This window comes from Patagioenas fasciata, chromosome 3 (assembly GCF_037038585.1).
Source record: "Patagioenas fasciata isolate bPatFas1 chromosome 3, bPatFas1.hap1, whole genome shotgun sequence".
NCBI lineage: Eukaryota > Metazoa > Chordata > Aves > Columbiformes > Columbidae > Patagioenas > Patagioenas fasciata.
The window spans coordinates 30528206-30543915 of NC_092522.1; the positions used below are offsets into that span (position 1 = coordinate 30528206).

Here is a 15710-nt window from a genome sequence, read left to right on the forward strand (position 1 = left end):
AGTTAGACTAACTCTTAGCTTTGCTTTGTAGAAACTCAGCTGTTCTCTAGCAGATTGGGAGGGGATGGTTTGTGAGAAGTAGCAGAAAATACCCATCTGGCCTTTTCTGTTTTTTTTCTTTACTGCATTGTCTTCATTGTCTTTCCCCATTGTCTGTTGGTTTTTTTTTTTTTTTTTTTTTAAACCACTAAAAGTTCTCCTAGATAGGGCAACTATGTTCAAAAATTTAGCACTACGTCTAGGCCTTGGAGCTGGAAGGGGAGGCCGGCTTTTTGAAGAGGGAATACAAGAACTTCTGGAGAGAGGAAGCAGTTGTTACATTCATGGACTGAGCAGCTGAGGGCAAGAAGTGAGGATTTGACCTAAGTTTGCAAGTGTGGGCTCGTTGTGGATGGAACTAAATTACACAGTCATGGAAGAAATGTTTTTGTTGTTGTTTGTTTTTTTTTGTCAGGAGTTCTTTTCCCTGTCTTACCAACATACATGTAGAGCAGATATTCAGAATAGTGCTCTGTTATGAGTTCAACCTGGCTTTGTGATTGTTGGTCAGATGTTCGTTCTCCTGTAGTGGTGAATGCTTTCATACTCTGAATCTAGAGGGGTTTTGGCCAGCAAATACCCTCACAGTGTGCTAGCTTTGTGCTGTGTGTACTTTGCTAAGAAGAATGCTCTGAACTACATGCTATTTTGTTCCTTCTAACCATGTTGTAATTCAAAAGAGCTTTCATGCAAGGTTTTTTAAAATCATCCATAACTTTTGCTCTATGACTAATTAGTAAGCTTAGTTGACTGAAAAAACCCAACAACTTGGTATTAAACAAAGAGTCTTTGATCCATAGAGGTGGTAGATGCTCCGTCCCTGGAAATGTTCAAGGCCGGGCGGGATGGAGCTCTGAGCAACCTGATCTAGTTGAAGATGGTCCTGCTCATTGCAGGGGGTTGGACTAGAGAAGCTTTGAGGGTCCCTTCCAACCCAAACTATTCTATGATTCTGTGCTTCTGTGATCCACAGTGGCTTCTTTGGGAGAATTCTTGGGTTGCAGTAATGCCTCTCACACAGTAGGAACATGAGCTTTTACCACCTTGGAGAACTTCCCATCTTACTACAGTGTTCCCTTGCAAAACCTTGGCTTCATAAATGTCTAAGGAAAGGAGAAGATGATGTAGATTTACCTAATGGGTATATCTGTAGCACTGACACTGAAACAGAATATTTAGAACTGCTTTCAGCCCCCATCCAGCCACTGTGGCTTTTGAGGATATAAGTATGCAGTCTTAACCTGCTTTCCTGACAAATACTCTAATCCCTCAAAATCACAGAATCACAGAATGTTAGGGATTGGAAGGGACCTCGAAAGATCATCTTGTCCAGTTCCCCCTGCCGGAGCAGGAACACCCAGATGAGGTTACACAGGAATGTGTCCAGGCGGGTTTTGAATGTCTCCAGAGAAGGAGACTTCACACCCCCATGGGCAGCCTGTTCCAGTGTCTGTCACCGTCACTGTGAAGAAGTTTCTTCTCAAATTTAAGTGCAACCTCCTGTGTACCAGTTTGTACCCATTGACCCTTGTGCTATCATTGGTTGTCACTGAGAAGAACCTGGCTCCATCCTCGTGACACTCACCCTTTATATATTTGTAAACGTTAATAAGGTCACCTCTCAGTCTCCTCCAGGCTAAAGAGCCCCAGCTCCCTCAGCCTTTCCTCATAAGGGAGATGCTTCACTCCCTTCATCATCTTCGTTGCCCTGCGCTGGACTCTCTCCAGCAGTTCCCTGTCCTTCTGGAACTGAGGGGCCCAGAACTGGACACACTAATCCAGATGTGGTCTCACCAGGACAGAGTAGAGGGGAAGGAGAACCTCTTTCCACCTACTAACCACTCTCCTTCTAATACACCCCAGGATGCCATTGGCCTTCCTGGCCACAAGGGCACAGTGCTGACTCATGGTCATCCTGCTGCGCACCAGGACCCCCAGGTCCCATTCCCCAACCTATCCTGGAACCTGGGGTTGTTCCTACCCAGATGCAAGACTCTACACTTTCCCTTGTCATATTTGATAAAATTTTTCCCCGCCCAACTCTCCAGCCTGTCCAGGTCTCTGGATGGCAGCACAGCCTTCTGGTGTGTCAGCCACTCCTCCCAGCTTGGTGTCATCAGCGAACTTGCTGATAGTGCACTCTATTCCCTCTTCCAAGTCACTGATGAATATATTGAATAATACTGGCCTCAGTACTGATCCCTGAGGCACTCCACTAGATACAGGCCTCCAACTAGACTCCGCCCCATTGACCACAGCTTCTTCCCTTCACCCAGTTCACAGTCCACCTCACTATCTGATCGTCCAGACTGCATTCCCTCAGTTTAGCAGTGAGGATGCTGTAGGAGGCTGTGTCAAATGCCTTACTGAAGTCAAGGCAGACCACATCCACTGCTCTGCCATCATCTATCCATCTCGTTATGTCTTCATGAAAGTCAATGAGGTTGGTCAAGCATAACTTCCCCTTGGTGAAGCCATGTTGACTGCCCCTAATGACCCTCTTATCCTTGATATGCCTTGAGATGGCACCAAGGATAAGTCGTTCCATCACTTTCCAGGGATGGAGGTGAGGCTGACCAGTCTATAGTTACCTGGCTCCTCCTTCTTGCCCTATTTGAAGACTGTAGTGACACTTGCTTTCCTCCAGTCCTCAGACACCTCTCCCATTTCCCAAGACTTGGCAAAGATGATGGAGAGTGGTCCAGCAGTGACCTCAGCCAGCTCCCTCAGCCCCTGGGGGTGCATCCCATCCGGACCCACGGATTTATGGATGTCCAGATTGCCTAATTGCTCCCTAACCCAGTCCTCATCAACTAAGCCGAACTCCTCCATTGTCCTGCCTTCCTCTGGGGCCTCAGTGGTACCGGGGCTCCTCAGGACAGCTTCTGACAGAGTAGACAGAGACAGAGAAGGCATTTAGTAACTCTGCCTTCTCTGTAGCTTCTGTCATCAGGGCACCCACCCTCTTCATCAGTGGGCCTGCGTTGCCTGTGGTGTTAGTTTTATCTGCCATGTATTTGACGAAGCTCTTTTGTTGTCCTTGACCCCTCTCGCAAGGTTTAATTCTAAGGAGGCCTTAGCTTTCCTCATTGCCTCCCTACATCCTCTGACAACAGCCTTCTATTCTTCCCACGTGGCCAGTCCCTCTTTTCCTGATCTGTAAACTCTCCTCTTCCACTTGAGCTTACCCAGCAGTTCCCGTTTAACCACGCAGGTCTCCTGGCTCCCTTCCTTGACTTCCTCCCTGTCAGGATGCTCTGATCTTGAGCTTGGTAGAAGCAGTCCCTGAATGCTAACCAACTGTCTTGGGCCCCTTTACTTTCAAGTACCCTTTCCCACGTGATTTCCCCATGCAATTGTTTGAAAAGGCCAGAGTTCGCCCTACTGAAGTCCAGGGTTGTGATTCTGCTTGCTATTCTGTTCCTGCCACATGAGATCCTGAACTTCACCATCTCATGGTCGCTTCAGCCAAAGCAGCCCTCAACTTTTACTGCTTCAACCAGACCCTCCTTGTCAGGATGAGATCCAGCAGTGCTCCTGTTCTAGTTGGCTCATCCACCATTTGCATCAGGAAGTTATCATCAGTGCACTACAGGCAAGATAACATCAGCCAAGAAGTGCAGAGGCAGTTCTTGAGAGCAGATTTGTTTAGAAAAGTTTTTAGTTGTATCTTTTCTTCTTTTCACCTGCTGAATTTGATAACCAACCTTGCCTCTAGTGAAGCATGTATATACATTACAGTGGCATTTGCCTAAGAAGAACATTTCAGACCTTTGGTTTATGTAAGACAAGTGAGTTTCCTGTCTCATTGATACTGTACTGGGTGAAAACAGAAGATAGTTGAAAGTGTTTGTGTAGTAGTTACACTTAGTATTGGTGATATACTTAATTGGCAGAAAAAAATGTTGAAACTTAGGCTTTGCAAAGGAAGGGCTATATTGTAATTTATCTTTTACTTTGAATTTAGGTGGATGGTCATTTAGTTGGGCAGAAAAGACCTGCTGCTAAACAGTTAACTAAAGGAGCTTTGTAAGTCATTCTTCTTTTGTAATTTTTGTTGCAGATCTTTTATTTATTTTTTTTTTTGGTTGATGTGTAAACTTTGGTTAGAGTATGTGTTAATTATATATTATTTATTTTCCTTGTAGTATTCTGCAGCAATTACAGAAGGATCAAGTGCATGCTGTGACACCAGATAAAAGTCGGTTCAGATCATTGAATGATGCAGTTCAAAGACTCCTTTCATACCATGTGTGCCAGGGAGCACTGCCAACAGAGGAAGACTTAAGAAAAGGTAATTTTCTTTTTAAGAATTGGCAATATATTTGTAATCAATGTATTGAGAAAATTCTTTATTAAGTTGGAGCAATGAAAAAGAGAACATTTTTAAATTCTTGCAGGTTATTGAACTTTCTGGTTACTAAACAACAGCATTTGACTGTATACTCTTGTCTCTTTAGTGGACAGTGAATTTGAATCTGTAGCTACCCAGCTTCTGAAGAGGACGCAGGCTATGCTGAACAAGTACAGATGTTTGCTTATAGAAGATGCAATGGTAAGGTGTATGACCCAGGTACATTTTATGTTTGTAGGATGTGATTCAGTTTGTTAAAAAAATACATCTACAGGAAGGTGAGAACTAGCATTGTAATTCATTTTGTTGATAGTATTTACCACCTTATAAAGGTGATAAATACATATATACATTAAGGTTTTAGAGACACGTATATATAGCCAGTGTACTTGTTATTGCACCAGCAATCTTGGTGGCCAACCTGCATTTTTAAGTGTTTGCACACATCTTAAAATCAGTGAAATGGGTTGCTTTTGTATTTCACATGCCATTTAAGTAAGGGTGCTGTTATATACAACTTCCATAGATGTTCAAGACACAGGAACTTTGTCTCTCTGCTTATACTTTGCACTTGCATTGCACAGGCTGTGGTAGGCAGGTGATTTCTCCATATCTCTGTGGGTGATAGAGCCTGAAATAATGTTGAAAAGCTCCATTCAGAGGCCTCCAGCTATATTATAATTGGAGTAAACTCATATTACAATTCGCGACATCATTACTTCTCCTTAGAAGTTAGTTGTAGCCTCACATTTCCATCAGAAATACTTGGCAATTAAGTGCTTTCACAATCCCAGGTGTGAGGTAAAAAGAAAATTAACAAAGTTACTTTAAGAATGTATTATCAAGGATCAGGAAGTGTCATTGTGGCTTGAGACATGCTGGCTTTCAAGCCTTGGAAAAGTTTTGAATTTGAGTGTAATAGACATTTAAATAACTCTGCTTTAGGGACAGGAATATGTATTATAAGTTTTAGAGTTAATATGGTTTTGGACTCTAGCAGTCCCATTAAAAAAGATAATAACCATGAAATGTTTGCAAGTGATTGCAGGTGCAAAGGGGAAATGGAGGTTATAATCTGTTATTTTGATACATTGTATGGTAAATCCCATTCACTCATTTTGAAGAGGTTATTTAACGTAGTATTCCGGTTTGGAACTAGTTGCTTGTGTTGTGGCTTGGTAGCCAGTGATCTTTCTTCTGTGATGTATGAATCCACCTGGCTTGAAGGCATGGCCAGCAAAATGCAGCTCAGCACCAACTAGTTAGACAGATGGGAGAGAAATGCAAGGAAAAAACAAGGTGATAGGGTGGTCCCATTGCAAGATTTTTGCTGTTTTTCTCTCTAAAAGAGGAAGATACTGTATGGTAGAAAAAATTGTGGGGTCCGGAGGTAAACATACTCAGTCCTAAAAAGGTACAGTAATTCCTTGTTTTAAATTCTTTAACAAATGTACCATAAAATGCGAATAATAATTTTTGGCTGAGTTTTAGTAGTGGTTGCGATAACAGTCAAAACTGTTGAAGATGCTGTGTAGCTGTGAACGTTCTGCACAAATATCTAATCAAAGACGTTCTTTTTCTCTCAAGAGTAACTAGACTATACATGTTTTGATTTGGTACCAATATATGAGTGACTACATAGGTGGTGGTATTTTTTCCTTTTCCTGCAGCGGATAAATCCCTCTGCAGAAATGGTTATGATTGATAGAATGTTTAACCAGGAAGAAAGGGCATCTCTGACCCGGGATAAGCGTCTTGCACTAGTGGATCCTGGTAAGTGAATCTTAGAAAAGCAACATTAGTATGGAGTGTTTAAAAATAGCTGTGGCCGCAGTGAGGCACTGATTGCTAGGGATTCCAGTAATCAAAATACTGCATAAGCAGTTGCAAGTTAAATTTTGATAGCTCCCAGATCAAACAATCCAGAGACACTGCAAGGTTGAAGGCAGTTATTTGGGGAAAAAATATATTTGACCTGTTTGGCAGGGAAATATTTCTGAGTTTCTTTTGATAATAGTCATGACTCCTGCGTGATCTCAGTTCTAGTAGGGAAGAATGTGTGAGTTTGCTGGCAGTCAGAAAGGACACTGCTGTATGAAGCACGAATATTCTCGTACATCTTAACAAAGTGTAGCTTTTAGAGTGTCATGGTCACTTGAACAGCAGCACTTTTAACCAGACTGTTGTTGCCTGTTAGCAACTAGAAACACATTATTTGTGTAAGATAACACTTAAACAAATAGTAAGTGTTGCCCATATTTTAAAAGATATTCAGAGGATGTATTGAAGAAGTTATTAGTCTTCCAGATACCATATTTGCGTATTTAGAATGCTAGTAAGTGCCCTTAGTCTGGTTTTACATGCACATATGTGTAGTGCGGTGTTTAATTTGATGATACTCTGCTACACTTAAGCATGTGCGCATTTCTTAAAGATGTGAATCCGTAGGCTGTGGATGTTATTAGAACTTTAATACTTAGAAACTACATTGGAGTGTCTTATTTTGATGTATAGGTAATTTAAGTAAAATGTTGTTACTTAATTTTCAGATGGTTATCAGGCTGATTTTTGTTGTTCTGCCAAACAATTTGATAAAACAGCGGAAGAAGCACAGTCCAGCAAAAGTGACCATCAATCTAGCAAAACATTACCTTCTCGAAGTCAGACTACCAAAAGCCAAGCCAGAGACCGACCAAAATCCAGCTCAGCAGAGTCCACAAATCACAGTAAACTTCCTCTAGTGCCTAACAACATTCTGACACCACAAGAAGGAGTAGCTTCCACTAAAAAATCGGAGAGCCTCACTAAAGCTTTAAAGTTTGACAAAGCTAATTGTTCTTCTGAGAGCCAGTATGCGGCCCTTTCTGAAGAAAAGATGGCTGGAAAAGATCTTGCCAAGTCCGCTGAGAATTCTTTGAGTCCTGAAGACTTGGCAAAAACTGTGTCAAGAGGCGGTCATGGAACACACAATAAAATATCAAGGAACACAGTTCAGTCTTTCTCAAAGGTAACGTGTAATAATTCCCTCCAAGACAAATCTCTGAGGAGCTCTCCAAAGAATGAGGTTTTACATCCCGATAACAGGAAAAGCTCTGGCGAACCCCAGCAAGACTTACTGCTCAGTAAGAGTTTAGAAACTACATTTAAAAACATCTTGGAACTTAAGAAAGCTGGGAGGCAGCCGCAAAACGAGGCGACAAGTAGTGGCTCAGTTGAATTAGAATTTCCTAATTTTTCACCTATCGCTTCACAGGAAAACTGCCTGGAAAAATTTATTCCAGACCACAGTGAAGGTGGTGTAGAAACTGACTCTATTTTAGAAGCAGCTGTAAATAGTATCTTAGAGTGTTAATAGTTACAGTACCATGGACAAGTTATGTTTCTCGTAGCAGAAGCAAATGTGAATGACACCACAAGTACAGCCTGACATGCATTTAAGGTTAACCTTTCTGAACTAGATTCTGTTCTGTGTTTGAGAGCAATACTCATTGTGGTTACAGTGAGATATCCAAGTAAAGTTAATCCTTGTTAGAATGCAGTCTGTTAGGGCCTTACTACTTCAAGTATTATTCCAGTAGTGCTTTTGATAATTGCGCAGTACTGCAACCCTAACAAGGTTGCACGTTGTTAGGCCCTACGTAATACGGTAATATACTGACAATCACAGTCATTTGAAACGATATATTTATTAAGAAAATGTTTTTAAAAAGTGATGGAAGCAACAATTCTCCCCTGCCCTTCTCTTACACAAATCATCAGATTTTTAGTTTTTCTGGAAAACCCACTGTACCTCTATTCAGAAGTGATTATTTGCTTTGTTAATGATTATGTGTTCTAGGATTCTTAAGTTGGAAGGATATAATCAGTGTGTTTACAAGGCTTCATAATTTAAACTTAAAGTGCTTTTCTATTGCTTTCTGAGCAGAAACTAGTACTTGATGATATATTTGTAGTGGGTAACTTTAGTCTGTGGGATGATATTATATGATCTTAGTCACAGTGGCATGATATGAAGTAATAAATGCTTGACTAAGGAAGGTAGAACGGAAGCCGGTGAATGGCAAAGTGTACAGGTTGAGGCCAAGATAGAGCCATGAATTTATATATATAATACATATATATGTTAACTCTTGAGGAGAAGATTTTGCATTTTATAATTGGATGTAGTCAGCCTTGAGTCTTTCTGAAGTGGTATAAATGGTGGTGTTTTTTTGGTTTTTTGGTTTTTTTTTAGACCAAGTGTCAAAAGCACTTTTATTTGAAAGCTGTTATGATATTTGTAGCTTATATTTTAAGGAGACATTAGCCTTACTCTGATTAAAGGCCAGTGTTTATTTTTTTTTGTTTTTGCTGTCAGAGAATGTTAAATCATCCACTGTAGCAGTCATAATTATCAAGATATGTACAGACCAAAGTCGATCAGCAATCCCATTGTTTAAACATATCAAAAAGTCTATAATTATTAATTCATATTGTAGAGCCAAGTGAAACCATTGCATGGTTTGTATTTGGCTTACTTTCATGTTAAGATAGAATCTTATTATTTTATTTATTTATTTTAATCTATGATTTTATTTTTTTTTTACTGCCCATGCTGCTTTTTTCTAGTTTACTTTGGTCATGAGTGCTTTTGTGCACAGAAGTGCGCTGACATTTGTCACGTGCATGTAGTACATATGTCTGCTCAGGAGGGTGTCGCTTTGGTGATTTCTGAGGTTTGCTCATGTTCTCCCCAGACCTTCTCCACAATTTCTCAGACGAATCAGCAGCCATTTTCCAGACTTGCTGATTGCAGTTTCCATAATAGAGAGGCTCTTCGTGACAAGCTGTGGTTGTCAGTCAGATTGCCAGGAAAGAAAACAGTTGGTTTTGCTGTCACGTAATTCAGTCCATCTGAACAGCACGAAAGAAAGCAGAATTAGGTCTTTATGACAGTAGAAGACGACAGTGCACCTGTGTGTTGAGCTACAGTCCACTGTCTGACCGCTAAAGGAAACCAAATCTAGAAGCAATGTGAGAAAGATTAACTTACTTAGAATTAATTTCCCCTTCAACGTGAATGGAAATACTGGTTTTGTATGTTACTAATTGCCATTTAAAAAAATTGTGCCAATTTCGAAGTACTTGTTTGTAAAAACCCAACATTCCCAAGTATTGTATAAAATATTCAAGGTAATAATAAGTATTGCCAGTTTTAAATTTTTAGTTAGATGTCTATAGAATAGACTCTCAGGTGGTTAGTTGTTTTCTTATTGGCAAAACTGACAATATAGTCTTCACCTATTGCCTTCTTAGGTTTAATAACATACTTATGGCTGTGTATTGTGACGCATATTTTATTTTGTCGTTTTGGAAATTTAACCATTCTAAGCTATCTTGGAAGGAAAACAGCAAGTTACACAGATGTATGTTAACTAGTTAAATTTTTCTCTTATAGGGGGAAAAAAGTGAAGTTGCACATTCGTTGATCCACTTGCTTTTTGTACCACCTCAAAATGGGTACGGGGTTTCCAGCCTCTCTACAACAAATACATAGTTGAGGTATCAGACTATGTGTCTTCTATTGGATCTCATTTGAGGATGGGGGACAATGGCGTAAAAAAATGGCAAATTACAAAAAGTAATCATGGTTTATTTGGTCAGACACATTTCTCTGAAATACTTACGAGGGGAACCCGTGGAACAATCTTAGCAGGATTAGTCTTAGATTATTAATGTTCTGTTGTTCACTCCTTTGAATTCAGTTCTAAAGGAATTCTGGTACGTGGTGGAGCAGTAAATGAAAGAATTGTATTTTTGTTGTGCTTAAAAAAAAGTCTGAATTTATTAATCATATGGGCTCAAGTCCAGCAAAGTATTGTGAATGTGCATGACTTGAAACATGTCTTCATTATTTTGCTGGATCGGCGTTGTGATTTCAATGTTATTTAATACTGCCTAATATTAAAACAAATTTTAAACTGGCAATTAAGAAAACTATGTTCGTTTTGAAGATATTACTATAATTTATCTGTTAGATTAGGGAGGCCTTACAGACTGACTTCACTTAAAGAGGATGTGTCACTTATTGTCAGTGTGGTATGGACTTTATTTGCTTAAATACCTTCATTTGTAAAGTATGTCTCACTTGAAATTGCTTTGTATACATTTTGTAAAAATATTTATAAAATGTTTTGTAAAAAAAAAGTATAACAAATTGCAGTTTATTTTGTTATGTTGGATAAATACTGTTAAAAGACACAAGTCAGTAAATATATTGTTAATCCATGGATAGGAAATGTTTAGTTGGAGATTACAAATTGAAACAACCATTGCAATACAGCCAAAGATTTGGGAAAAAATGTCTATCTGTGATTGTCTTGATTTAACCAAGTTGAATATTTACGTTTCCAAGAGAGGATTGTTCTCAGTTTTAGGTAATATGGTTGCAAAATATTCTTACTCCTTTTTATAATGCAGCCCTGCTAAAAAGTACTTAGTACCCAACTTTCCACACTCTTTACAAATCTTTCTGAACATATGCTATTAGGACTTGGTTTATGTGGCATTATAACTACATACATAATGTTGATCTCCAGATAACAAGGTTGCCAGTGATTCTTGTCTGTTGCCATTAGGAATCTTGGCAGGGTGAGGTTGCTGAGACATATTCTCCTTTTTCAGTGTGTTTCCACAATATAGAGGCATCATCTTCCTGATACATTGGGGAGGTGGAAGAAAAGCGAGGCATTTTGTTGCTCAGCTGGCGCCTCACCCATGCCACGGGTTTCTGCGTTGTGCCAGTTGTATGTGGTTATAGATAACTGTGTTTGCAGGACTTCTCATTCCTGCCTTTTGGCTGTGAGAAGATGCTGCAATTACTGGTGATGTTAATGCTTCTTCCCACTTCCAGAGGAGTGATGAACCTTTCTTGCTGTGGTTGAATTTTTCAGGTGTGCTGAGATTCTGATCTAATAAAAGCTCTTACACTTGCAAGAGTTGGGGGGGAATGAAATGAAACGTAATAAGGGCAAGTGTAGAGTCTTGCATCAGGGCAGGAACGACCCCAGGTTCCAGTATAAGCTGGGGAGTGACCTGTTGGAGAGCAGTGTAGGGGAAAGGGACCTGGGGGTCCTGGTGCGCAACAGGATGACCATGAGCCAGCACTGTGCCCTTGTGGCCAGGAAGGCCAATGGCATCCTGGGGTGTATTAGAAGGGGAGTGGTTAGTAGGTGGAGAGAGGTTCTCCTGCCCCTCTACTCTGCCCTGGTGAGACCGCATCTGGAATATTGTGTCCAGTTCTGGGCCCCTCAATTCCAGAAGGACAGGGAGCTGCTGGAGAGAGTCCAGCGCAGGGCAACGAAGATGATGAAGGGAGTGGAGCATCTCCCTTATGAGGAAAGGCTGAGGGAGCTAGGAGAAGAGCTTGAGCTTGGAGAAGAGGAGACTGAGGGGTGACCTTATTAATATTTACAGATATATAAAGGGTGAGTGCCACGAGGACGGAGCCAGGCTCTTCTCAGTGGCAAACAATGATAGGACAAGGGGTAATGGGATCAAGCTGGAACACAGGAGGTTCCACTTAAACTTGAGAAGAAACTTCAGAGTGAGGGTGACAGAGCACTGGAACAGGCTGCCCAGGGGGTTGTGGGGTCTCCTTCTCTGGAGACATTCAAAACCTGCCTGGACACCTTCCTGTGTAACCTCATCTGGGTGTTCCTGCTCCGGCAGGAGGATTGGACTGGATGATCTTTCGATGTCCCTTCCAATCCCTAACATTCTGTGATTCTGTGAACTTCAACACTTCATTTTTGGAGGCTGTGCTCTGCCCCTCAACTTGGAAAGCTGTTGAAGGGTAGAAGTCATTCTGGTTAGTATTCATCATTTTGTCAAAGAGACAAACATGCATTTTGAATGCTTTTCACATGGATTCAGGCAGCAACAACATGAATAAAATCAGTTATATATTATTTTTATCTCTGGATTAGGATAGCTAGACACCTTGGAATTTTTTTTTCTCTTTATCATATTCCTGTAGAATTAACAGGCAAACTTTCTGGTTTGAGAAACGTTTGATGTACCAATTTACCATGCAGCTGTCTTCACTTTAGAATATCTTTGTTACAAGAACATGGTGTGTTTTTTTTAATTGCCTTTTGATAGCATTTTTTGTGGTGGGGTTCATTACATTTATTCCAATGTTCAAGGCAGAATTTCTGAAGATTTTGGGCGTGTCCTTTCTTCTTCAGGAAGTTTTCTCTTTATAAGCCTTTGAATTTTCCCTTTAGAATTAATACACACTTCTTGGAGTTTTCAGAAGAATGTGTTTGTCAGACATCTTTAAGAAATTGTCTTCATGACTTGGGGGTCACCCGTCACTTTGGTTAAAAAAGGTCCTTGCAGAAAATCGGTGAAGATCTGAACAGCAGCAGCTCTGGTGCGCAGATACAACGTGCGATACACAGGTTTCATGCTGCGGTAGTGGTGGGTATACTCGAAGTAGTTGTGTATAATGTATGGATTGACACTCGTCTTTGCCAATAGTCTTGCAACTAATTGTTGTATAGGAAATTGAAAAAAATGTATTCATAGTAACTAGTTGCAGTAGGTAAAGAAGCAAACTTGAGCAAGCTGGCTCTGTTACGGAATTATGACGTGTCCTGCTGAACCAATATTTTTGGTGTGAAAGCAAAAACCTCTGAAGTTGCCCTGTTGTGTTCTGAGCATAAAACTCTGCTTTATATTTTCCTGAGCTTGATATCATGCAGTTTTGTGGGGACAAACATTTTACAAACAGAAGAAGCAGCTAAATCTGAACGGAATGCTCTGCTGTAGTATGCACTTTGCTTGGCCTCTGGCTTCTGTTTAGGTGGGTGCCCTTGTTTCTGCACATGACTGGCCTGGAATGTAATGCTTGGTCTTCATTGCTGCTTTTGCACCATGGGATGTTTTGGAGGAATTGCTTAAAGAAAAGAAGTAGAATCATTTAGGTCTGAAGAAACCCTTAAAATCATTGAGTCCAGCTGTTGACACTGCCAAGTCAAAGGAAGTGTTCTCTTTTGAAGTAAATTGTTTCAGCTATATTAATGAAAGGACAGCAGCTTTAGAGTTCAGTGCTTTGAAGGGGAAGCAAGCTTACTTAGTCCATGCTGACACATCTCTACAGCTTTTAATGTTTCAGTTAGCTTTTATGTCTATGTAGCTTTTCACTACAGGGTGTAGTCATACCAGAGGCCACATTTTCAAAATTATCCTGACGTTTTGGCTATACGAACTCCTTACTTTCAAATTTTTATTACACCTTGTGAAGATAATGTTTCATTCTAGTTTTTTTACCAAGACAGACTTGTTGTGATAGAGCTCCACTCTCTCTGCACACCACTGAGATGGCGGTAACATAGACCTACCTCTGACATTCATTTCTAGACACTAGGCACGTGGGACCTGATCCACAGTGTGTCGACTCAGTGAAAAGATGATTTTCAACCGAGGATTGTGGTGGTAGTACTTCTCTTCTAAAAAGTACAAATTAAAAAACCATCAGATTTAATTGATACAATACCCTTAGGTGGAAGGCAATGCAAGGACTCTCAGATTCTACAGTGATGCCCATCTCAACATTTAGGTAGGTAGCATTATATAATTAATGGTGTCATTTAGGGTGGTGAATTAATGTTTTCAAATAAACAGGCTGCTAATTTTTTCCCCTAAATGTTAAACACTTTTAACAATTGCTGCACAGTTCTGAAAATACAAGGCTTTGCTCTCTCCTGTGAACTTTGACTCCAGATGTTCCTACTGAGGTGTGAAACCATGCGCAAGCCATGGGGAGAAATTATTGCAAGTAGTAAATGGCAAGTAAGTGGTACAGTGACTGGAATTACAAAAGTGAGGCAAAATCCTGTCTGTATTATTGCGGTCAAAACAGAAGTTCAGCAGCTGACAAATTCAGAAATTACAAATTGTGAAGTTTAATTGGAGAAGTACAAGGTTCAGATCTTTAATACATGTAGTTCCTGAGCTGTGTCTCAATAACTGGATCCTCATCAACTTATAATTCTGGGAATTACTTCAGAGATATTAAAAATTGACAACTTTTTTCAGATGGCACGTAAAAGATTCTGGGAAAAGGTCGTTTTTTAAACTTTTTATGTAATTTCTAAAGCTGTGCGATCACAAATTAAGCTCTTGTTTTTGTGGGTGAATTCCATTTGCAAACAGGCAGCTGTCAGCTTCAGGAGAGCTGCGTGCAGCATGTGTTTGTTTGTGTACAGAAAAAGCCAGTCAAAGAAAATTTGGCCCAGTTTGTCTTCACTGATTATTATTGGAAGTCAAGGGTATAAGTATGGGCATTTAGGTGCTTTTCTTACCCTGCGCATTCAGCCACTGGGCCAGCAGAGAGAAAATACGTATATAAATGTTATTTTTGTTCTGTTTAGAGTACCTTTAAGTGATGTGAACAGGAATATTTCCGCACTAATATTGAACTTGAATAACTTTTAAAATTCAGTTTGAAGCTGGTTTCGTCTCAGATCAGAACTTCTTCCAAAATGTTACTCCGAAGTGCAATCATACACTGAAACTATATTTCAATGATGTAATAGATGTTTTAGGCTCTTTTTTTTTTCCAGCCGTGCTGTGTTTGATGCACGTGTGGTGCGTGTCCTTGGTGTGAGCAGCAGCAGCAGAGAGTGGCACTGTTGGAAACCTGTCCTTCATTGCACAGCCTGATGTTGGTAGGTGAACCTGAGCCTGGAAAATGGCAAACGGAATAAAAATACATGTGGTTTGTATTACAGGAGTTGAACAATTCAATTGCGCCTTGCTTTCAAGGTAAAATTAACTGGGAAATAGGGGATTTGGGAGGCCCGTATTAACAGGGACCAGTACCAGACCAGTCTGCGGTGCCTGCCAAGGGCTGGATACGCAGTGCCCAGGAACAGGGCTCAGAAACTTGTGTGTGCAGGGAGGGAAATGCAGGTGAAGCTGAAGAAGATGAGGCTTCACAGTCTGGAAAAGATGAGCAGGAAGGCAAGTAAGTGTGTGTCTGGGGGGTTGGATTTTGTGGGGACCTTTGAGATTTGAATGGCTACCCTTGATTTTAGAAACACAGGATGTATTCCATACACAGGAGATTGGAATGCATCCATTTCTGTATTAGATCACGTAATTAACATTTTAAACAATTATTAAACACATTGTCTTTTTTCCCTCCCCTTGCATCTCTGAAAATGTGTGGATGACGGTGAAGAATTAATTAACAATGTGGTGAATATTCTACTTGGATGTAGATTTGTGTATCTGACTAGTGCAAGGATGGGCTCAACACAGTTTGAAT

At 40.4% G+C, this 15710-nt stretch overlaps 1 protein-coding gene across 4 annotated transcripts in view; it reads left to right on the forward strand.

Moving 5' to 3' along the window:
• BICRAL (BICRA like chromatin remodeling complex associated protein) overlaps nt 1-10594 on the forward strand; it is a 46605-nt gene extending 36011 nt beyond the window's left edge. For all 4 annotated transcript variants that reach the window (XM_065833329.2, XM_065833326.2, XM_065833328.2 and 1 more), the window contains 5 exons: nt 4007-4068; nt 4188-4333; nt 4500-4594; nt 6064-6166; nt 6943-10594. In XM_065833329.2, coding sequence (XP_065689401.1) covers nt 4007-4068; nt 4188-4333; nt 4500-4594; nt 6064-6166; nt 6943-7745 — 1209 coding nt within the window. In that variant the 3' untranslated portion in view covers nt 7746-10594. The remainder of the gene's footprint in view (nt 1-4006; nt 4069-4187; nt 4334-4499; nt 4595-6063; nt 6167-6942) is intronic.
• The last annotated feature ends 5116 nt before the right edge of the window (nt 10595-15710 follow it).